The sequence below is a fragment of the Culicoides brevitarsis genome, chromosome 1, assembly GCF_036172545.1.
Source record: "Culicoides brevitarsis isolate CSIRO-B50_1 chromosome 1, AGI_CSIRO_Cbre_v1, whole genome shotgun sequence".
NCBI classification, from domain to species: domain Eukaryota; kingdom Metazoa; phylum Arthropoda; class Insecta; order Diptera; family Ceratopogonidae; genus Culicoides; species Culicoides brevitarsis.
Window position 1 is genome coordinate 491,977 of NC_087085.1, and position 23,761 is coordinate 515,737.

General features: G+C 29.9%; 5 protein-coding genes across 5 annotated transcripts in view; 3 read left to right on the forward strand and 2 right to left on the reverse strand.

Moving 5' to 3' along the window:
• The window catches only part of LOC134827696 (tubulin alpha-1 chain), a 76,626-nt gene that overhangs the window by 22,310 nt on the left and 30,555 nt on the right, over nt 1-23,761 (forward strand). The gene's annotated exons all lie outside the window — the stretch shown is intronic.
• On the reverse strand, nt 1,090-11,370 carry LOC134828173 (rootletin-like). The gene is made up of 13 exons (XM_063841174.1): nt 11,330-11,370; nt 10,150-11,080; nt 9,992-10,099; nt 9,694-9,935; nt 9,472-9,637; nt 8,953-9,034; nt 8,440-8,557; nt 6,010-6,328; nt 5,571-5,940; nt 2,960-3,404; nt 2,822-2,880; nt 2,567-2,750; nt 1,090-1,840 (listed from the first exon to the last, which is right to left on the reverse strand). The coding sequence occupies exons 1-13, from the start codon at nt 11,368-11,370 to the stop codon at nt 1,090-1,092; spliced, it is 3,816 nt and encodes a 1,271-aa protein (XP_063697244.1).
• Nucleotides 3,564-4,925, forward strand: LOC134828517 (trans-1,2-dihydrobenzene-1,2-diol dehydrogenase-like). Its single transcript, XM_063841500.1, has 2 exons — nt 3,564-3,829; nt 3,989-4,925. The coding sequence occupies exons 1-2, from the start codon at nt 3,628-3,630 to the stop codon at nt 4,783-4,785; spliced, it is 999 nt and encodes a 332-aa protein (XP_063697570.1). The 5' UTR covers nt 3,564-3,627; the 3' UTR covers nt 4,786-4,925.
• Nucleotides 5,835-14,018, forward strand: LOC134828177 (hexokinase type 2-like). Its single transcript, XM_063841178.1, has 3 exons — nt 5,835-5,908; nt 12,526-13,781; nt 13,836-14,018. Exons 2-3 carry the CDS (start codon nt 12,555-12,557, stop codon nt 14,016-14,018), a joined length of 1,410 nt encoding a protein of 469 aa, XP_063697248.1. The 5' UTR covers nt 5,835-5,908; nt 12,526-12,554.
• Nucleotides 15,843-16,807, reverse strand: LOC134838108 (uncharacterized). The gene has a single exon (XM_063853565.1). It carries the CDS (start codon nt 16,740-16,742, stop codon nt 16,062-16,064), a length of 681 nt encoding a protein of 226 aa, XP_063709635.1. The 5' UTR covers nt 16,743-16,807; the 3' UTR covers nt 15,843-16,061.

Here is a 23,761-nt window from a genome sequence, read left to right on the forward strand (position 1 = left end):
TGAAAATTTTCACAAATTTCTTGTCTTAAGATGAAAAATACTTAAAAATGGTCAAAAATTTAATTTAATTTTATAAAAAAAAAAAATTTAATTTTGAAAAAAAAAAATTAAATTTTTTAAAATGAGAAAAATTTTTAAAATGTAATTTGACATTTTTTTTTTACAAATTTAAGTTTTAGAATTTTCAAAATTTAGAAGAAATATTTGACAAAAATGGCTTTGACACAGTTTTTGATTTAGTTTTGCTCTTGATTTAGTTTTCAAAACCAAAACTATGTCAAAGGAAATTTTTTTTTGCAATTTCAATTTTTTAGGAATTTTAAGTTAAAAAATTATAAATTAGAGCCCTCTGATAGATTTTTATCCATTTGGAGCAAGATTTGACAAAAATGACTTTGACACAGTTTTTGATTTAGTTTTGCTCTTGATTTAGTTTTCAAAACAAAACCATGTCAAAGGAATTTTTTTTCAGTTTCAATTTTGTCAATAGACAAAAATTAATTTAATTTTGAAAAAAAAAAATTTTTTTTCACAAAAATTAGTTTTTAATAAAAATTTAACTCTTTTTATAGGAGTCGAGAAATTAATTTTTTATATTTTTTTTTGTTGTAATTTGACATTTTTAATAAAAATTTGTAAACGTCAATTTAAATATTTTTCGATAAAAAAAAAAAATTTCTAAATTTTTTTAAAATTAAAAAAAATATCACAAATTTTAAGATGAATTTAACAAACGTCAATTTAAAAAAAAAATCCGTTAAAATCTTAAATATTAATTTTTCGTTAAATGAATAATTTTTAAAAGAAATTTTTAACATTTTCGCAAAGCAAAAAATTTAAATTTTAAGAAAAAAAAATGTTAAATATCAAAATTATTCTGCAAACTTGATGGATCTTAATCTAAAGTTAATTCAACATTTGTACATATCGCTATTCTATTCTACGATAAGCCCTTTTCTGTTATGCGTGATAGTAATTGTGCTGTTGCTTGAAGTGTCGCTATCTGAGAATGACGAGAACTCGTCTGTCGTACAACTAAAGAGACTTGGACTGGAAATCGCGATGACATCTAATTGGTCCATAGATTGACTATCGATTGCCTCCGCGTGCACTCGCCGCGGCTGCCCGAGTTCGTGCATTAACGGAGCGCAATGTTGGCGGTCTTGTGCCTCGTCGCGCTGCAGTTGACGTGGTTGGAGCTGTGACTTCTTTGCGGATTGTTTGGTTAATTTGGGTGACGGGAGGCACGACTTCTGTCGTTGCGGGAGGCGAGGGAGATTTTTTAGCAATTGTTGCGGCGATTGGGGTTGGGGCGATGACGACTTCCTTTTGAGGCGAAGGCTGTTTTTGCTGCAACGCGATAACGGGCGATCCTCCGATGGGAGATTGCTGCCGGAAACTTGTTGGGCTTTGCCTTGCGCGATCAAGCGTTGGACTGTCGCGGATGCTTCCCGTTGGTGCTGCGTACATAGTTCCCTCAGCATCGCGGCTCTGTCGCGATTCAACGTAGCCTGATGTGTCAACGAAGTCCGTGTATTGGCTCGCGAGAGCAGATGACGGCATTGGAGACATGTTTTGCTGGGCGTATGTTCGTGGCGATTGAGGAACGTTTTGTTGCTGTTGATATTGCTGCTGCTGAGACATTTCGGGTTGCTGATATTGCTGCTGTTGAGACATTTCGGGTTGCTGATACTGTTGTTGATGCTCGTACTCGGGAATGTATTGCTGTTGTTGAATTTGCTGTTCTGGTTGCATTTGGACTTGTTGTTGTGTGTATTCGGGCTCTCGATACTGCTGCTGATGGAATTGTTGTTGCTGTTGCTCTCCGCCGTAGTCAGATCTGAGGAAAAAAGGTAATTTAATAAATTTTCATGTTTTTATATTCACTAATAATTTATAAAAAAATATAAAAAGTTATTTTGAAACCTAGAATTTAATTTCAAAAAATAAAAAAATTATTTCGTGCTAAAAAATTTTTTTTATCTAAAGTAAATTTCAAAAAATTAAAAAAAAATGATTTCGAGCTGAAAAAATTTTATTTTTAGATCTAAAGGTTAATTTCAAAAAAATAAAAAATAATCTTTCGGACTTAAAAAATTTATTTTTAATTCTAAAAGTTAATTTTAAAAAAAATAAATTATTTTGAACTTAAAAAAACTATTTTTAGATCTAAAAGTGAATTTTAAGAAATAAAAAAAAAATTATTTCGAGCTTAAAAAAATTTATTTTTAGATCTAAAAGTTAATTTTAAGAAATAAAAAAAAATATTTCGTGCTTAAAAAAATTTATTTTTAACTCTAAAAGTTAATTTTAAGAAATAAAAAATAATTATTTCGAGCTTAAAAAAATCATTTTTAGATTTGAAAGTAAATTTTAAGAAATAAAAAAAATTATTCCGAGCTTAAAAATTTTATTTTTAGATCTAAAAGTTAATTTTAAAAAAATAAATTTTAAAATATTTTATTTAAATTCTTCCAAGAGCTGAAAAATTCATTTAAAAAATAAAAAAAAAATAATTTTAAAATTTTTTCGATTATTCAATTAATATAAAAAAAAATTTCCTTACCGATACTGTTGCTCCTGCGACGAAACATTTTCATATCGTGGCTCTTGATATTGCTGCTGCTGCTGTTGTTGATGCTGTTGCTCGTTTTGATCAATTTGATATCCGGATTGCTGTGGGATTTGATCCGAGATATAACCTTGACTTGTTGCTTGCTGATACTGTGGCTGTTGCTCATATCCATATCCTTGTCCCGTTTCGTATTGCTGCGAATACTGAGGCTGTTGCTGGATATTTTCTTGCTGTTGCTGCACATACTCTTGCTGTTGTTTTTGCTGTTCTTGAGGCTGATAGAATTGCTGTTGTTGTTGTTGCTGCTGCTCATATCGTGGCATTGCATTTGGCGGCAAAGGCGGTTTATCGGGACTGAATCGTCTTTCCGTTTCTCGATTGTACTCGTCTTCGGCTTTTTCGTATCCGTAATCTGGTTGCTGTTGCTGCTGCTGCGGTTGTTGAGTGTAGAATTGCTGTCCTTGCGAATAATCTTGTCCCGCGTCGTACGTTTTTGCGACATCTTTTCGCGTTGGCGATTCATATCGTCGATCCAGCTCAGCACGTGACTTTGATCCGCGACGCCCGACGACGTTCTTGATGCTAACGCTCCCATCCTCAAAGGCCACGTCATGCGTATCGCGTTTCTCCATTCCTCCGTATTCCTCTTGTTTGCTGTAGGGCTTCTCGAAGCCCGTAGCGCTCTGGATGGATTCCGTTGACTTGAATCGTTGGAGGGTTTCGCGGGCAGGACTTGGGGCGCGAATTGATGATTGACTCTCGATGCGTTTGAGGGGTGATTTTGTTGCTTTTCTCGGTGATTGTTCGACGATGGAACGTGCTGCGGGTGCTGAAAAAATAAAATTTTCGTTAAAAAATAATTTAAAAAAAATTTTTAACGAATATAAAGCTGAGTGTTTTGTGTTAAAATGAAAAAAAAATTGAGAGAAGAGAGAATTTTAAAAGTCTCCCGCGACGAAATTTCAATGTTGATAAGATTAACAAGTCATTCGTGGAGTAACTTTTGATACGTCAACATCATTCACGTGAGAAATTTCGCCAAAATTAACAAAATGCAGCTCAAATGGGGAATCGCAACAGTTGGAAATATCGCACATGACTTTGTAACTGCACTTTCAACGCTTCCACGGAACGAACACAAAGTTGTAGCGGTTGCTTCGAGAAATATCGTCAAAGCACAAGCCTTTGCTGACTTGCATTCCATTGAAAAAGCTTACGAAGGGTACCAATTACTCGCTTCTGATCCAAATGTCGGTAAGAAAAAAATTTTATCTTAATAAAAAAATTTTTCATGGTCATCATGATTTACGAATTTGATCATAAAAATATAAATTTTTATCAAATTCGAGAGAATTTCAAATGAGATACCTTAAAAAAATGAGAGAAAATAAAAATTTTTTGAATTTTTTTCAGATGTTGTGTACGTTGGAACCGTTAACGCCGAGCATTTCAACCTCTCGAAGCTCTTTTTAGACGCCGGGAAGCACGTTTTATGCGAAAAACCGCTAACAGTCAATTCTCGTGACACTAAAAAGCTTCTCGAGTATGCCCGTTCGAAGAATTTGTTGTTGCTCGAAGGTGTTTGGTCCAGATTTTTCCCCAGTTACTCGTATTTGGAAGCGCAAATCAAATCTGGCAATTTGGGGGATCTCCAATCGCTTGATTGTGAATTCGGATATCCTTTGGAGTACAAATACACGTCAGATGCGAAGATCATGGGCGGCGGAACTCTCTTGGATTTGGGAATTTATCCTTTACAACTTGCTCTTTTTTTGTTCAAAGAATTTCCTGAACGGATTGAAGCTTCTGGGGGTTTCAATGAGCATGGAATTGATATTTTAATGGAATGTACTCTCCATTTCCGAAACGGAGCTTTTGCGAAATTAAAAAGTTCGGGTAAGGAGTTGTTACGAAACACAGCGATCGTGAAGGGAACCAAAGGAAGTGTTGAATTGGCAGATTTTTGGTGCCCAACGTCGTTGAAAGATGTCGATGGAAGCATGAAACAATGGCCTTTGCCAGAAGCAGTTCAGAAATTTAATTATCCAAACAGTTGCGGGTTGAAATATGAGGCGGAAGCAGTTCGACAGGCACTTATGGAAGGCAAAATTGAAGTTCCAAAGATGAATCACGCGGAAAGTGTGAGATTAGCAGAGTTGGAGGACAAGTTACGGGAAATTATTGGCATTAAATATCCAGCTGATGAATAATTTGGTTGTGAAATTTGATGAAAATAAACTCAGGGAGAATAATTTTTGTTTGTGTTTTTGAAAAAAATAAGAAAAATTAACGGAAAAGATTTTGGAATAATTTTGAAAGTTGAAAATTTGACAGAATTTTTATGAAATTTCAATTTAAAAAATTTTAAAGTAATTAATTAGCTGATTTTTTATTTAAATTATTTTGATAATTTTAAAAGAAATAAATTTTAGTAAACAAATGACAACTGTCAAAATAAAATATTTCAATTTTTTGCTTAAATTCACATTTTATGCAATTCTAAAGTATTTTCATGTAAATTTTAATTCAAATTTTAAAAAATTTACATTAAAAAAATTATGAAATTAGGATTTTTAACAAAAAAATTGACAGCTAAATAAAAAAATAAAATAATAAGATAAATTTTCAAAAAATGACAATATTTAAATTAAAAAAATGATAAGCAAATTTAAGACTATTTTGAGAAATTTTGAGTATATTTCAATTAAAATTTAAGAAAATAAACCACAAATGATATTAAAAATTAAAATTTTAACGAAAAATTGACAGTTTTATTGACAGATGTCAAAATTTTCATTAAAATCTCAATTTAAAGACATTTCAAGGTTAATATTTTATTTTTTTTTTAAATCGAGCATTTTTGATCTAAATTTTGTTAAAAAATTAAAATTTCATAAAAAAATCATCAAATTTTCAACTTTAAAATTAATTTTGCGAATTCAGGACAGAAGCAATGCAACAAAAAAGCAACAATTTTACAACATCAAGAACAAACCTTCAAAAGTAGTTGGTTCTTTGACCACATCTTGCGCATTACTAAGCTCAAAATTGCTAGACGAATTGACATTGGAGAACGTCATTGGAAGCGAATAGGTGTCTTTGATGGCACTCAGTTGATTCGTGAGCGAGTGACTGAGACTCGACATGTTATCAACTGTCGTACTTATAATACTATCGTAGAGATTATCAATTTTACTTTTGTCCTGGCTAACGTTATTATTGGAGTTATTCAAGTTACTCGTTAAGTTAAGACTACTGAGAATATTTGATTGTGCAAGCAAAGATGAAGGCGCAGACGTGATGGAAGGATTTGTCGTTAATTTATTCGATAAGGTTTGTAAATTGCTCTGAATGGAACTTATATCCTCCCTAAAGAAAAGAAATTTTGAAAGAGAAAAAAAAAGAGTTCTTATTAAAAAATTGTTACCTATTACCTCGACGGTTTCGTTCGAAGATGCTATGAGAAATTTATTAGAAGAAGATTCGGGGTGCTGATCGTGATTTTGATTGCTATTAGCGAGTAAAGAAGCGGCTGTCATGCAAGGTTTTGTAATTATGTCAGAGTATGGTGTGATGTGATTGTGCTGTGTTTCGGGATTGATTGTCGTCGATGTGAGACTTGGCGTGTCTGTTGATGAAGCTGCGGCAGCGACAGGATCGAAAACGGGATTTATACTTTTATAGCATTCCCAAAGCTGCTTTAAGCGATCCATTAGTTCGATATTTGTCTGTCTCAGACTTTTTGTTTCCTCTCTGGAAAGTTGGTTGAGTGTAAAATGTTGAATGAGATGTATTGTATTTTATGAAAAAATTAAAAAATGTGCAACAAAAAAATCAGAAAAAATTAAAATGTGATAAAATGATGAGAAAATTTTGCGTTTCGAAAGATTTTTTTTTAATTTTCAATGGGTAAGTTTTAAATTTTGTTTTTTTTTTATTTAATTTAAGAAATTTTTTGAAAATTGTTGATTTGAATTTTCTTAAATTAATTTTCTTCAATTTTGTAAAATAAACTTAAAAAATTTAAAATTCAATTTAAATATTTTTGATTAAAATTAAAAAAAAAGAAAATTGAATAAAAATTTTTAAATTTATATCCTTTCATTTTTAAATTCCTATTTAATTTTAGTAGTTTAATTAATTTTTAAATTTATTTTTATTTAAAAATTTTATTTTAATTTACTCATAAATATATTTCTATTTGTTTATTTCTATATTAAAAAAATTAAAATTCAATAACTATTTTACAAGAAATTCTTCAAAAAAAAAAAAAAAATTAAAAAAAATTAAAGAAAAAAAATAAATTAATGCTTTTAACAAAAGTGACAAAAATTAATATAAATTTTGTTAAACAAAATTTTAATAATTTTTGATTTTTTTTAAATAATTTTATTTAATCAATATTGAAAAATGTTTTTAAATAAAATAATAATTAATTTAAAAATTTTTTGAAATTATTTTTATCAAGCAATTTTACGAAATAAAAAATTGCATATTAAAATTTTATTTTTTTAAATTTATGAATTATTTCGAATTTTAACAAAAATTAAATTTAAGAAAAATTTCATAAAATTTGAAATTTTTATCTAAAAAAATTAAAAAATCTAATTTAAAAAAAAAATAATAATTTTAACATTTTTCTTATTCAACTTAAAATAATTTTCTATTTTTGTTAAAAATTTCCCAAAAATTAAAATAATTTTAAATATTTTTTAAAAAAATCATTTCAAAATTTTAAAAAATTAAAAAAAAAATCTTTCGAAATGCAATAAAAAAAAAAACAAATTTTGTCATGAACCAGATTTTTTTTTTGTTTCAAAAGGAAAAAATGACTCACTACCAACATTCAACACTAAAGTAGATGATTGCTGTTTCAATGAAAGCGATGGAAGGTGCTGGAAGATGAGAGTTGCCTGATGAAACTAAGCAGCAAAGTTAAAATCTTGCCGTCGTTTGTGTTCGGTTACGTGAAAAAATTCTTAAATTTGAAATTTGTTGCTTACTAAAGAAAAGGAATCTCGTCATCGGTTTTTAGGCAGTGTCTTGGTCAGCTTGTTCTACTAATGGCGATGATGAGGTGTTCGGGTGTTCTGTAGTAGTGACTGTCTCTTCGATAATTTCAGCAACAACTACTTCATCATCGCATTCATCGAGTGAGTTCTTGGTTTTTGACGACGACGCGATTTCCTTCGGAGCGATTTTAATGTTAACTTTCAATTTACAGGGGAGTGTCATAAATGGCCCAGCGACGTCGGAAGCTGTCATTCCTTCGCTTCCTGAGGGCAGCGGCAGACTCAGCTGATTGAACAGTTCGCGAGTTCGTGCCTCCAAACGTTGTTTGCGTGCCTCTCGAGCCTCCGTCGACATCGTCTCCGTATCCGTTTGAGACGACTGAGGAGTAGTTCGAACTGGCGACGGCACCGTTTGCACTTCCTGAATCGTGCGTTGAACGATAGTCAACGCCGCCGGAGTGCTCGTTACGATTTCCGTCTCGGAGAAACTCTCTTTCGCTGTCGATGATGGTTTCGTTGTTGCTGCGACGCGCTTTCGCGATGCTGGCGTCGTCGTTAGGGTCGATGTCGTCATGGTAGCAGCCTCTTCCAGCGCTTTCATTGAACGTTTTGCATGCATTTGTGAAGCGAACACGCTTTCGCGTCGCTGTCTCGCCTTCGAAGGCGTCGATCCTGAGAATATTTGACAGGTTCAGATCAAAAACCAAGAATTCAGTTACGCGGAAAAAGAACGAATTTCATGCCAAGCCATGCAAAAAATCACGTGCAATCGAAAAATTACGTGCAAGTTACTCAAAATCCAAAAATTTTGATTTTTCAACTACGAAAACTCTTAAAAATCGAGATATGTACTTATGTTTTAACGTGGTATCCTCTAATTTATGTGTCAAAGTTTTACATTCGGCGGTCAGTTTTTCCATGAGCTCTTTTTGACTCGTTATCATTCCCTCGAGTTCATTAACTGTGGATGCTGCGAACGATATAAATTGTAAGAAATCACACACAAAAGTACAGGACGGCATGCTTTTATTTAAAATTTACTTAAAAAACGAGAAAGCACAATAACAGCTCATGGATAAACTATTGACAACGCCGCGCGTCACTTTTTTATTTTTTTTTATAAAAAAATTTAAAAAATATTTTTTTTTGCTGTACAATTGGAAATTTTTCCAAATTTTTTGAATAATTTTTTATTTATTTAATTAAATTAATTAATTAATTTTTTAATTGTTTATTTAATTTATTTAATTAAACAAAAAATTCCGGGTTTCAATAGCTTACCCATAATATAAGTTATAAATATATTTACAAAATAAGCGAATTTTTAAAAAAGAAAAAAAAATAAATTTTGGATTTCAGACTTACCATGTTTGTGCTCCATGTCGCTGATGATGCGAGATAACTCGGGACGATTGTTTGTGTCACGAGTTGCATCACTAATGGCGAGCTGTAATTATTAAAAAGGTTAAAAATTAATTTAAAAGACTTTTTTTTTAATATTTTACAATTTTTCAATCAATTTTTGTATAATTTCTATTAAAATTTGATTTTTTTTTGTTAAAATTTTTAAATTTATCAAATTAAATTTTTTATATTTTATTTTGTCAAAATTTCTAATTTTTTCCAAAAAAAATAATTTTCAAGCTTTTAAGAGCATTTTCCCTTACTTTTGAGGCATAAATTTCATATTAGACCTTAAAAACTTAATCTTTAACGACAAATTTGACATCTGTCAAAATTTTGAAAATTCATAAAAATGACAAATTAAATTAAATTGAATCTCCATATTCCACATTTTTATGAAACACAATTCTACTATTTTTAAATAAAATTTCACTTCAAAAGCTTTAAAAATTGAACTTTTTCTTCAAAAAATAAACTTACCTCCTTCTCAAGAGCGGAAATTTGTTCATTGAGTCGCAATTGTTCACGTCGCGCATGCATCAAATCCGTATCCGCACGATCCAAACGTGAACGCAACGAGGCAGTTTCATTATTTAAACGCGTTGCTTCTACCTGAGCTTGACGATCTTGACGTTCAAGTTGCAATCTACAAAGAAAAAAATAATTTTTAACTCCTTTCAGCTAAAAAATTTCAAAACTTACTTCAAATGATTATTTTCCGATTCAAGAGTGTCACGAATGGCATGCAACTCATTGATCTCCGATTGGAAATTTTTAATTTTGTGACGATACTCGGCCTTGAGATCATCGATATACAAGTTCTTCTGACTTATTTCGCGTTTCAAATCGGCTTCGACACGCTTGTGACGATCAATTTCGAACTGAAGCTTCGAAGTGTACTCCCATTTGGCGCCAATATCGTCGCTGCTTGTATGATGATCGAACTAAAAAATTAAATTTTTGAGAAAATTTTTTTTTAATGAAATTTGGAAGAAATTACTTTATGATGAGTGCATCCACGAAGTGCAGCTTCACGTTCCTCTGCAATGCGACGCGTCATTTCTTGTTGGAGACTTTCATAACGTTCTTTTTGGTATTCGAGATCCTCCTAAAAATAATTTTTTAAGATTTTTCTTCAAGAAAAAAATTTTTTTTTACCTTCAAGCGACGAACTTCGATTTCAAGTTGACTCTTGTCGAAAGTTTTCTCTCCAAAATCGCGATCTCGCAAATTTTTCGAGTACAAGTTGCTTTCGTAAGTGCGCATATGCTCGATTTTATGTTCCAATCGCTTGACATCGTCCTGCAAACGGTTTTTATCTCGCATCAATTCATCGCATTTCCGTTTGTAGGTTTCAACGATCTCCAAACCAGCGCCCGTTGCAATTTTCGAACGCAAATTTTCGTTTTCTTCCTTCAAACGTTTGACATCCAACTTTTCTTGCGACAATTTAGCCTCCAAATCTGCTACTTTCGACTCCAGCATGACCACAGTGGATGATTTGCCGAAATCTCGTTCAGAATCGGAGTCCATGCGTTGCAAATTTTCGTTTTCGTGCATCAATTCTTGCACTTTGAACTTCAAGGAGCTCAATTCCTCGCGATTTGTGTCAGATTCGCGTTCCATTTGCTTGATATAATTCTCCTGACGTTCAATAAAGCGCAAAAGTTCTTGATGATTGGCGTCGTTCGAGGTCGAAACGGGAGCACAGTGACTCGAAGAGGCGACATTACACGATCCCGATGGCAATTCGTGAATTATTGGTTTGTCCGTGGAGTGATTTGGTGCGGAATAACACGTGGCACGTACAATATTGGTCCCGGGAAAGTATTTGCTGAGCTCTTTCAACGACGGGCGACCCGGAAATGTGTGATGATCGTGATGCGACGTGTCAGAGGCAGCGAAGGAACTCTCGTAGATCGGACGTTGATAGATCGTCGTGAGTTGCGCTGAAGGAGTATACGGTTCTGACAGCAAATTCTTCAAACGATTCATCGCCTCGCGGTACGCGTAATCCGTATAACTGTTGTTCGAGGTGATTTTCCGACGCAGAAACGACGAATCGAGCTTCGAGATGCCTGACATCCTCCTAAAAGGTAATAAAAAATTAAAATTAAAAAAAATTTCATTCATAAAAAATAAAAAAAAAAAAAAAAATTTAAAGTGAAGTGAAATTTACGTTGTTGAATCACTAATTTCTGTTTTTGACGTTGACGGTCTCGGCAGATTATAATAATTTTTATTTAAATCCATTTTTTTATTTTTAAGCTTAATTTCTAACTAAAAAATTAATTTTCATTGAAAAAAATCACAAAAAGTTGTCTCCTTGTTATTTTACTTCAAATTGTTTGTTGTGCCTTGACGACCAACAATCACCATTGTCCAAACAAGAAACGCACTTTACTTCAATTCATTTCACTTTTACACATACGCGCCTTGTCATGCCATTCATTCACAGGAAAAAAAGCGTATTATTTACTTACACACAATAAAAATATGTGAATGTCATGGTTCAGTAGCCATAACAACAAAAAACATGGATTATGTCGGCAAATGAAATATTTTGTGTGTAATATGTAATATTTTGCAGGATAAATTAAACTAATTTTAATGCAGAAGGAATGTGTGGCGAATTCCAGACATGCGTGAGTGACTTTATTAAGTATGAAAAATTTTTTAAGTCATTTTGAAAGCTGAGATTAGGATTTGCGGTTTTTTTTTGCCGTTATAATTTTTAAATTTTTTTCTAAATTTTACTTACTTTAATTTAAATTTTTAAATTTAATTTTAAATTTTTAAGATTTAAAAAAAAGTCTTTTGGATAAAAAAAATTTAAAATAAATTTTAATTATTTTTTTAATATTTATAATTAATTTTCAACTTTTCATGATTTTTTAAATTTTAAATTCTTTAAATGATATTTATTTAAAAAAAATTATTAATTTTTTTCTGATTAATATTTACGTTTAATTTTTATTTTAATTTTTAAAATATAATTTTTTTTTAAATTTAAAATTTTCAATTAATTTCAACACTTTTGGATTTTTTTTTAAATTTATTTTTCGATTATTATTTTCATTTAATTTTTAATTTTTTGAATTTTATTTTTTTTTTCATTTATCTTTATAAAAAAAAAATAATTTTTACATTTTTGGATTATTTGTTGTTTTTTGTAGTTGTTATTTGTAGTTTTTTAAAATTTTTAAACTGTTAAAAAAAAAAATTTGATTTAATTAATATTTTTTTTTATTTTAATATTTTTTCTTGATTGAAAAAAAAATATTTTTTTTATTTTTATTTGTTGGAAATTTTTTTTTAATTATAAATTTAATTTAATTTATTTCATTTTTAATTTTGAATTTCGATTAAATAATTTATTTTTTTTTATTTTTATATTTTGAATTTTATTTTATTTGATTTGATTTATTTGATTTGAGCACTATGAGAAATTATAATTTAATTTTTTTTAGAACCCTTTGACTTAACTATCACTCAATTTTCTTCATTTAATAATTTTTGTTTTCTAAATTTCAGTTAATTTTTTTTTTCAACTTTAATCACTAATGGGCGACGTAATTAAACCTCATGTCGACTCCGAATTTTACGAAGACGACGACATCCAAATATCCGAAGAAATCAAGCAAAAATGTCAAGATCTCATCATCACAGACTCCAAAATGCGGGAATTAATGAAAAAATTCCTCTGTGAAGTGCAACGAGGCTTATCGCGTAAAACTCATGCCGAATCTGAAGTCAAATGTTTCGTCACGTACGTTCAAGATCTCCCCGACGGAAGCGAAAGAGGCAAATTTCTCGCTCTGGATTTAGGAGGAACGAATTTTCGCGTTTTAATGGTCGATCTCAAGGGCGAAGAAGACTTCGAAATGGAGTCACAAATTTATTCAATTCCTCAAAGTTTGATGCTGGGAAGCGGAACGCAGCTTTTTGATCACATCGCGGAATGTCTCGCGAAATTTATTAAAACTCACAATTTATCGGATGAATGTTTGCCTCTCGGATTCACATTTTCGTTTCCGTGTCAGCAACTCGGATTGACGAAAGGACTTCTCGTGCGATGGACAAAAGGCTTCAATTGCGAGGGAGTTGTCAACGAAGATGTCGTTCAATTGCTCCAAGATGCCATCGAGAGACGAGGCGATGTGAAAATTTACCTTTGCGCGATCTTAAATGACACAACGGGGACATTAATGTCGTGCGCATGGAAAAATCACAACTGCAAAATTGGATTAATTGTCGGCACAGGGAGCAATGCATGTTACGTTGAAAAAGTTTCGAACGCCGAAATGTTTGACGGACCCAAAAATAACAAACCCTACGTCTTAATTAACACGGAATGGGGCGCTTTTGGTGACCACGGAGCTTTGGATTTCATCAAAACGCAATACGACAAAGACATTGATCAGCACAGCATCAACCCCGGAAAGCAAATTCATGAAAAAATGATCTCTGGCATGTACATGGGAGAATTGGCACGACTCGCAATCGAACGTTTCACCAAAGAAAAACTTTTATTGGGCGGAAAAGGCTCAGAAAAACTCTTCAAACGCGGAGAATTTCTCACAAAATACGTTTCTGACATCGAAACTGACAAACCCGGGCAATTCTGTTACTGCATGGAAGTTTTGCACGAAATGGGCTTGAAACATGCGACGCTTGAGGATTGCGCGAATGTTCGATTTATTTGTGAATGTGTCTCGAGACGAGCAGCACATTTGGTTTCCGCTGGATTGGCAACTTTAATTAATAAAATGGATGAAAAAAGTGTCACTGTGAGTAAAAAATTTTTTTTTTTTAAGGAAAAATTTTAACAATATTTTTTTTAGGTTGGTATTGATGGTTCAGTTTATCGTTTTCATCCAAAATTTCATGATTATATGGTGCAAAAAATGCGACAATTTGTAAAACCAAATATTAAATTTGAAATTATGTTATCTGAGGATGGTTCGGGACGAGGAGCAGCTCTGGTTGCTGCTGTTGCTTACAGAAATGAGCAACGTGAAGAATAATATTTTAAAATAAATAAATTGAAAATTATATAAAATAAATTTTTAAAAAATGATTAAAATATGTGAGAATTTGCAAAAAGTACTCAAACTAAAAATTTTTGAAAAATTTTGAAATTTTAAAATATTTTTAAACATTAATTTTTATTTTATTTTAATTTATTTTTTTATTTGACGAAAAGATGTCAAAAATTCTTAAAACTTCATTAAAAATTTGATTAATTTATGAAAATTCTTAGTTTATTTTTTTTAACTAAATTTTTTTATTTAATGAAAAAATTTTGAAAATTTTCGAAATTTTATTAAAAATTTGATCGATTTTTGAAAATCCTCAGTTTTAAATTTTTTATAATTTTAAATTTTTTTTTATATTTTTCTATAAATTTTTTAAATATTATTTTTTTTACTTAACATTTTCCAAAAAATAAAAAAAATTAAAACTGTCACATTTTTTTTTAATTTACACTTTTCTTCATCAATAAAAATTTAAATAAATTTTAAAACAAACCTTATCTTTATATAAATTTTTATTTTTAAACACTTTATTTTTTTATTTCAAAAATTATTTTTCATTTTAATTTAATTGAATTTTTTTATATTAGGTACTTAATAATTTTCATTAATATTTTTTTTTTTTTGTTATAAAAATTCTTAAAAAATATTTCATTGAAATACTTTACTTTTATAATTTTGTTTATTAATTTTTTTAAGAATCAGTAGAATTATGAAAATATATTTGAATTTTTTTGCTTTGATTTTTTTTTATTGAGTCTCGTTTAATTTTTTTTTTATTATTTTTTGTAGTTAATTTTTTTTCTTATTTCTGTAGAAAAAAATTTTTCTTTTTACTTCACTTCACTTTAAAAAATTTTTTTAATCCATTTTTGTGCATTTTAAATCCTTGCCTTGGTCTCCCTTTGCGACTCCTTCCGCTGATAGACTCCCGATCAGAGCCATGAATCGAACGCGTTGGCGATCTTAAACTCGATAAACCGCGATTAAATCTGAAACTTGTTGTATCAAAATTATAGGTGCTCATCTTTAATTATTTTTTAAATTTTTTTTCAACAGGAATAAATTCTCAAACAACTAACGAACGATAAAAATTTTCAACTTTAACAAGTAACTTTTTTTTTGCAAAAAATTTTCCAAGTCCAAAAATAAAAATTCAAATTAATATTTTTTTAATTTTTTTCACTATCGCGTGCAACTAGTTTAGCGGTTCCCGAGTAAAAAGTTCAAATTTCCAGTTTCCGCTGCCTTTTATAGTGCCCAGCGATGCTTTCCAGCGACAACGACTAAACCTGCGCATTACTGTCGTCAAGTAAACAAGATCCTTTTCGTTTAAGCGAATTTTCGTTAAAAACACTACTTTGAGAACGGGGCGTCACAGCGATGGCTTTAACGAAAGTTAACCAATTAGACGGATCAGCTGAGTTAGGATGCGCTGGAAAATGCGTTCCAACGGAATTTTTGTCCCTCTTTGATTTATGTCACAGTGCCAATATCGGTTGTTAGGTCGAAGTTACATTGTTTCACATCGAGACGTTACATCGCGTGTCTGAACGCGGTAACAAAACGATTCCTCATAGTAAAATGGATGACTGACGAGTAAAATGTATCATCGACATATCTATCTTGATTGTGAGGCAAAAAGTTTTAAAGTTTCAACAATTTACTGCGGGACCGTCTTCGTGCATGTTGATGAACTTTCTGTGTGAATGGAATCGTCTACAACTAGATTTTTTTTTCGAAAAGTTCCTCAAAATCGATTTTGGCGCGTTCAACTTTTCAACAAAAAACAAAAAAAACTTTGCAAAATGCAATGATTTATTTTTGACACCGAGGCACGTACGAATTTATGTGGGAGTTTCATCTTTATTTTAGCGCGCTTTTTGCGAAAATGGAACAATTGTCTATTTTTGTACCTGCCCGTAGTTGTTGGGGCTTATCTACGCGCCAAAATCAAAGTCACGACGCCTTGCAATGCAAATGCGAAGAATTTTTTGGTGCAAACATGACAGGGACAAGTCAACATTGTTGCCGTTAATTTATTTCAAGTGACATTACTTTGATACATGCTTCAGTGATATTCGGAAATTTATAGCCAGCATTTGCGAGTTCGTCAAATGTCACGGAGACATCAACTTTAAATCCCGCCTTTTCAGCAATACGTTGGGATTTTTCGCCTGAAAAATTATTTGAAGTGACTTTCAAGCCCAGAGCTTTGCAAAGGGGGATCCGAGCACGAAGAATTTCCGTTCCAATGCCAAATCCACGGTACTTTCGACTTACAACTAATCCAAAAGCTCCCAAAAAACGATCAACTTTGAACTTTTCCTTGATATTGACACGTTCAGCTACCAAATTATTTGCGTCAAAAACCTTTTTCCATGGAGCTGCGGTCGCTTTGAACTCTTCTCCGCCTGTTTCGATGAAAACGGCATTAACTCCGACTAATTCTTCAGTTTTTTCGTTGAAACAAGCTAATGAAACGCGATATCGGAAGACTTCTAACCAAAGAGAACACATTTCTTCAAGCGATGCGGGATCAGAAGCGATTTCCATTGACTTAGCTACAGGCTCATCAGGTACAAAATCCGATAAAAAGAGGTTAATTGCGGCTTGGTAATGCTCTTCAGTCAAATCTTGGATGCGAAAAGAACAAGAATTGGCTTCAAAACGACTCCAAATGCTTGGATAAGGAAGATTCGCAGGACGAGACATTTTTTTCAATGATTTTTTGTTGAAATATTGAAAAATTTGAATCAAAACAGAGAACTTTTACGAATGAGTTCTCAATAAATACTGAAACTCTCTTTCATTTACGCGTTGAACAACATTGTGAAATTAAATTATGAGAATAAACGTGACGTTTTGTGTAGATAACATGAGAAATAAAGAGAGAAAATATTCGATGGAGGCTTCTGGTTATTCATAAATCATAAAATTTTGCCAAAAAAAAAATTTTTTTATTATGAAAGAAAAAAATAAGGCAAAAAAATGCAATGCCATAAACATCAAAACAAAGTGCAAAACCACTGAAATCAAACAAAACACAAAATTTTATTAACCAATCGACAGAAATGTTGCAATAACTTGAACTGAAATGAAATTCGTTACAATGTAATAAATCATAAATAAACAATTTTCATGCAATTCCATACGTGAGTATCACAATATTGAAGAAATTGAGGAAAAATGGCAAAAATTTCAATGAAAAAAAAAAACAAAAATATAGGTAGAATGGAAGATTTATTGTTGAAGAGAAATAAGGTTAAAGCGAGTCTGTCCTTAAAGAAAAAAAATATCGTTTTTGCGTTTTTTATGTCAATATGAGAAACTTTTTCCTTTAACTTTTTTTGCATGAATTTTCGTTTTAGAAATAACAAATATTGCTTTCGTTATAATAATAATCATACATATTGTCAATTTTATTTGATTGTTTAATGTTAGCTTTTTTACGATAATCTAAATACGGATTTTTTGTGTGGAGAAAAGGGAGCTTTTTGATAAATTTTGAAAATTAAAATAATTAATTAATTTAAAATTATTTTCATAAAAATAATTCAAAAAAATTAAAAACTAATTTCAAATTTTGAAAATTTTTATTTTTTTTAACGAAAATTTTCAAAAATGATTAAAAATAATTATTTATAGTTAAAAAAAAATAAATAAAATTTTAATTTAAAATTAAATAAATTTAAATTAAACTTTAATAAAATAAATAAAATTAAAATTAATTAATTCAATATTTTTTATTTATTTGAAATTGTTTAAAAATTTTTTTTTTATTCTATAAAAAATAAATTTTTTAAAATTAATTAAAAATTTAAATTTATTTTATTTTTAATTCAATTAAACTTTTGAATAATTTTTTTTTTTCATAAAAAATCGAAAAGCCCCTTTAAACGATATTACTTTTATAGGAAACCTTAACAAAAATTGCCTCAATTCTCGTTTAGACTCTGTGCGTTGTCGATTGCTACATTTTGTCATCATAAAGTTTCCGCGAGCAGTTATAAGTAGCTTTGACATATTTTATTTACTTTTGTTTATTTTTTTTTTCAACTTACAAAAATAGATAGTAAGGCAAACAACACGAAAAAGATTACCATAAATTTCGGTTTTGATAAAGATTTTTTTTTATATCGTGCTCAATATATTTTTTCCGTACTTTCTGCGTTTTCTGTTGTCGAAGTAACTGTCGTCGTACAAGTCATATAATAACGTTGAGTTGAGTTAGCGAACATTGGTGCATGGCACAAAACTTTTTTTTTTAGCTTTTTATGACTTTGCGTTGTTGCGTACTAAAAACGAAAAATTTTCGGGGGAATTTCAAGAATTTTATTTTATAATTGATTGTTAACTTTTAGTTTTTACTAATTTTCCCTGTCATATGTTGACATAAAAATGTCTAAAATAATAATAAACTCTTCCTTATGGAAAATTTTCACGTCGACATGCTATGGGAAAGTTTAAATTGTGGTCGTGAAAAAGTTGTTGAGTGCCTTGTCGTTGTGGTTTTTAGCGTTCCTTTCATTAACAAGTCAACAATGAATCGATTAACATAAATCCGAATGTCAAATAATTCAATAAAAAATTGACACAATGTGATAATTCAATTACATCCACGCTTCTGCATTGTGTCGAGCGCCATGCCTTCTAGACGCCATTCACCTTAACATCGCGCAAGAGTTTCGAGAAAAAAAAAGAACAGAGATTATCAACGAATCGTAAATCATAAATGGTGTCCGTGTATGTTACAAAACGAAGTACGAGACGACAACATGATATGCCCACTCAATTTGTGGCGTTCTTTATTGTTAGTTCCTCGAGCATTATTACATTTTATTACTTTTCCGTTAACATTACTTCACTGAGTCAGTCAATGAAATGTATTGAATATGGATGATCGCGAATAATAACAATAAAAAGCATCAGGTTCGCATGTTTTACAACGTTTCACGAGCTAATATAGCTTATAATTGAAAAAAAAAACAAATATAATAAGAAATGTTGCCTCAAGGAAATTTAATCATTATGTCAATATTAATCAAACGATCGCGTAGTACCGAACACCCTGAAGTAATAATTCGTGAACGTGAACAGAACATGTGCGCATATGATTTTCTCTTTTTTCGATGTCGATCGAAATAAAATTGATTTTAATCCAAATTTTGATCGAAACCCTTCTCAGACAATTACATTCTTTGTTTCTTGCGCGATTTTATTACAACAAAATTTTGTAATAAGCAACTGTCAAGTTTCGAATTGGGGCTACTGAACTCCTTTACATTGACATAATAATTTGTAAAACTGTCGAGATTTCGTTTTTTTTTCATTGCGAATTGACGAAATTCTTGAGAAATTTGATCGTGAATAATTTTAAGATGTTTTTGTAAAAATATGGAAATTTTGCTCTTTGAGGGTTTTTGAAATTTTTATGATGTACAGCTTCAAATCAGTTTTAAGTCATGTTTTTCGTAGAATTTTTGTAATAACGTGTTAGTATATCGATAAGTATCTCCGTTTGAATTTTGATGAATTTTAGGATTCTTTTTCGGGATTCTCATGGCTTTAATATCTTCTCATTGAATTTCTTGATGGCATTCATGTGTTGTAATTTTCTAAAACTTTCAGCTTTTTAATGTTAAAACTTTTTGAAATTTAAAGCTCTTACTTCTTCCAAAAATGCGCTTTCATCACTCAATCTTCAATCCCTTCATCAATATCAAAATTGAATTTCGCATGTTGCTCTGTCGACTTCCATCATTCATCCAATGATCGATGTTATTTGAGTTTGCGGTGACTGATGCAAATGCGTCAACTTCAACAATTGAAACAAAAGTTACGGTTACTGCGAAACCTAAAACAAAAATATGTAGGTTAATGTTCTAATTATTGGTATTATTTTTATTGTACGTACATTAGGCATAAAAAGTTTATGCAGAAAAGAGGTAAATTTTGTGTCCAATTTATAAGTCACGAATGTGCAGTTACGGAAAACAAAATAAACAAAAATGGGACCTGTCTGCAGTGTGTAGAGCAATATTTTACCGTATCATTATCCAGACTGCCTGTATTCACTTAAAAAAAAAAAATGTTGTGCTCCATATTATTATTAAAAAATTTTCATAACAGACGACCGACGAATTTGAACTTTGTTCACTTCTCTTTAATATTAAATTTATCAAGATCTCCTTTTGCTGTTTTATTGTTTTTACGTCTCGTACGCGACCAAATTGAATTGCTTGCAATCTCCATAGAAAGATAGAAAGACACAAAAGCGTGAATAAGTAATGCTTGTAAACATCATTTGCACGCTCAATTTTTTCCTTTATTCAAAAATTGAGCGTAAAAATTGCATTATTCTATACTATAGATACGTGACAATATAGTTTCATGATTACTTACCGTTATTTTGTAGGATATACATCAACATTGTTGTTGAGCTTCTGAAAGGCGATCTAATGTTATTACACTAATAATGAAGTTAAAAGACGTCAAGCATCAAGAATTTTGTATGGGAATTATGCAAACCTGAAAAAAAATAAATTGTAGGCAATAATATTAATAAAAAATAATAATGCACCGGTGCAATAATAAAATAAATAAATAATAATGATCATGAGTCTTTAATTTGATCGCGTGCATTTCATTAAAATAAACTTCTACTTTTTTTTATTTTTTTTCAATCAGATTTAATTTTAATTAGATTCACGTTCGTTAAACTTTGAATCAAAATCTCTAAAAAAAAATTCGAGAAATAACGAAATTGATTGTCATTATTGTTAAAAATTGTTCAATTGTGTGTCATTTCCATTTTCAATAAGCCACGAGAAACTTGACACAAATTTTGTCTTTGATCCTTTTATGTCTCGTTTCAATGATTTGTACAAATTTTTTAACATTTTAATTAAAAACAACAATAATACCGTATTTATTACAACCTTAACCTTGATCGAGTCAACGAAAAATCAACAAAGCAACCCATTTGTTTGTTATTTATTTATTTTTAACCAATTATTACTACTAATTTGTTACACCTCTTTTTTGCGCTCTCTTGATGTTTGCTCTTTAGCTTTACAATCGCGAGCATTTCATAAATTTCACACAAATAAAAATTCATCTTAACACGATCTGGCTGAACAATTGCCACTGAAATAACGATCGAAATTGTGCAGAAATTTAATACACATATTTTTTTTGTGCGAAATTAAACGAAAAAGTAAATTATATGATAATATATTTTCTTATTTAATTCAAGGAGAATGTTATTTGCGGTGAGAAGAATGATGATGACGAAGTTGATGAGGTTTATTACAAATATAATCTTATTTTTATGAGCTGTGCCGAATTGCATTGGCATCCAAAATTCAATTTTAAAGTAATTTCGAATGTTTTGTTTTAACATTTTTTTTTATGAGGAACGATAATTGAAGGCTAGACAAAAATTATGCGTGGAAAGAATTTATTTATGTCTTGATTTATTGGCTTTTAACCCCTTGGAGCAATGCAAAAGCAAGCTGATCGCTGGTCAATAGGGTAATAATATAATAACACAACAATGGAAAGGCATTTCAAACGGTATGTGGTGTGAAATAATAATAAAAATAATAAAGTTATTCTATATATTTACTCACCTAACATTCCTATGTGGCAACATAACTTACATGTGTATTATATGATAATGTTGAGGTTATGTAATATTCAGACCCTTTTTGTTAGCATCCTAACTATGCGACTTGTTAAGTTATTATTTTTAAATATCTGTGAAATAAATAAAAAAAAAGATGTAAATCGTTAAAATTGTCAATAATAAACACACATGTATAATAATAATAATCATGTATATTTTTTTATATATATTTATTATGAGCGATCATTAAAGAGTACGAAAAAGTAAATGTTTTAACATAAAATCGCCTTAAACGTTCATGTTTTCTTGTTTTGTTTTAATTTTTTAAATTATATGTATTATTTATTAATGTTTATTATTCATCCTAACATATATAATAATTATATATATTATATATAATATACATTAATATTTTTTAAAATATATATTTTAACAATAAAAATATAATTACATTAATTAATAAAACTAAAATTTGTCGTGCGTTAAATAAAAGTGTAAATTTTATATATATTTTTTATGTACACTGCAAAAAATTGGTGTCTCGCAAAGTGTCTCGCAACCAAAAATATCCGCGAGACACACTTTGCGAGACACTTTGCGAGACATTTTGCGAGACACCATAAAAAATTTTAAAATTTTGTAAATTTTTGAAGGAAAAATTTTTTTTCGAAGTTTTTTGTAAGGTTTTTGATTGAAAATGTTTAGTAGATGAATTAAGCAACTAACATCGTATTTTGACCAACATATGAAAGAAAAATAAATAAAAATTAAATGAGACATTAAGTAGGAAGTTGTTAGTTGATTAAAAAATAAATTATAAAATTCAATCTTTGGTATATTTTGTAAAAAAAAACTATTAAAATTTAATTTTAAATGTTTTGCGCGATTTTTTACATTTTTTACGCATCATCTTTCCATTTTCAATCAAATAATTTGTTTGAATGGAAATAAAAAAAATAAAAAAAAAACCTGAAATTTTTTGTCCGATTTTCAAATTTTCAACAACGACTTATGTTGTCTATCAAAAAACTAATCATCTCAAATAATGAAGTTACAATTTAAAATTGTTAATGAATTTTATAAAAATATAATTTTTTTATATAAAAACATAATTCACATTGCCAATTTCATTTTTTATTTAATTTTTTTTTTAAATAATTCATTTCAATTTTATTTTGGGTAAAAAAAGAAAAAAATCACAAAAAAACTTAGAAATTTTAGTAAATTTTGCACGAATAAAAGCTTACAATGGTTGATTTATTCACCTGTTTACCATTTTCAATCATAAAATTTTACAAAATTTTAAAATTTTGCATGGTGTCTCGCAAAGTGTCTCGCGAAGTGTCTCGCAAAGTGTCTCGCGTGTGTCTCGCGCGTGTCTCGCGGACTTTTTAGCTTGCGAGACACCAGTTTTTTGCAGTGTATATTAATTCATTGTTATTAAATATATATGTTAAAAATATATAAGAAACATATATTTTTTGTCACAAAATCATTGAAGTAGGACCAAAAATGTAAAAAAAAAGTTTTTTTACTAAAAATGTTTTTATTTATAAACAAGAAAAAGAATTTAACAAAAAGGAATATAAATTAGTGACACGCATTCTTTGATAAACATTAATCCCCAATAACCATAAAAAAAATAACAAGTTTTTGTTTTATTTATTTTAATGTTTTTCTTAATTAATTAATTAATAATGATCTTTATTTTTATATTAATTTAATGTTATACGTGTCTAAGGATTTTAACATAAAAATATTTAATTGTATAAATGCCGGTTCATGATAATTAGAGCTTGACGATATTATCATTGTGTATCACCTACACATAATTCATATGCTTACCAATGCGTACCTGGCATGCATTACTCATGTACCTATTGGGAGAGACAATAATGAGAAAAGTTACAAATTAATGCGAATTGTTCTGCGAGTTTGAAATCTGACGAAAAGACTAAGAATATATTTATAAAATATTAAGTCAATGAAGCGTGGCAGAATATTACTCACCGTTTTTTAAACAAGGCGCGCGCTGGCTGGCAATCAAACTAGTCTATTATTAAAATTATTACATTATGAGTTGAAATTGAAAGATATATTAAGA

What these genes read in the sequence shown, in the direction of transcription:
- LOC134838108 (XM_063853565.1), bottom strand. Translation starts at nt 16,742, where the DNA reads ATGTCTCGTCCTGCGAATCTTCCTTATCCAAGCATTTGGAGTCGTTTT.
- LOC134828173 (XM_063841174.1), bottom strand. Translation starts at nt 11,370, where the DNA reads ATGGTGATTGTTGGTCGTCAAGGCACAACAAACAATTTGAA. An exon ending in TCGAAGTTCGTCGCTTGAAG is followed by an intron (nt 10,100 to 10,149) that starts GTAAAAAAAAAT and finishes AATTATTTTTAG; the next exon opens with GAGGATCTCGAATACCAAAA. An exon ending in CAGCAAAAACAACAGCAAGA is followed by an intron (nt 2,751 to 2,821) that starts GTATGTGCAGCA and finishes AAACGGGACAAG; the next exon opens with GATATGGATATGAGCAACAG.
- LOC134828517 (XM_063841500.1), top strand. Translation starts at nt 3,628, where the DNA reads ATGCAGCTCAAATGGGGAATCGCAACAGTTGGAAATATCGCACATGAC. An exon ending in CGCTTCTGATCCAAATGTCG is followed by an intron (nt 3,830 to 3,988) that starts GTAAGAAAAAAA and finishes AATTTTTTTCAG; the next exon opens with ATGTTGTGTACGTTGGAACC.
- LOC134828177 (XM_063841178.1), top strand. Translation starts at nt 12,555, where the DNA reads ATGGGCGACGTAATTAAACCTCATGTCGACTCCGAATTTTACGAAGAC. An exon ending in TGGATGAAAAAAGTGTCACT is followed by an intron (nt 13,782 to 13,835) that starts GTGAGTAAAAAA and finishes TATTTTTTTTAG; the next exon opens with GTTGGTATTGATGGTTCAGT.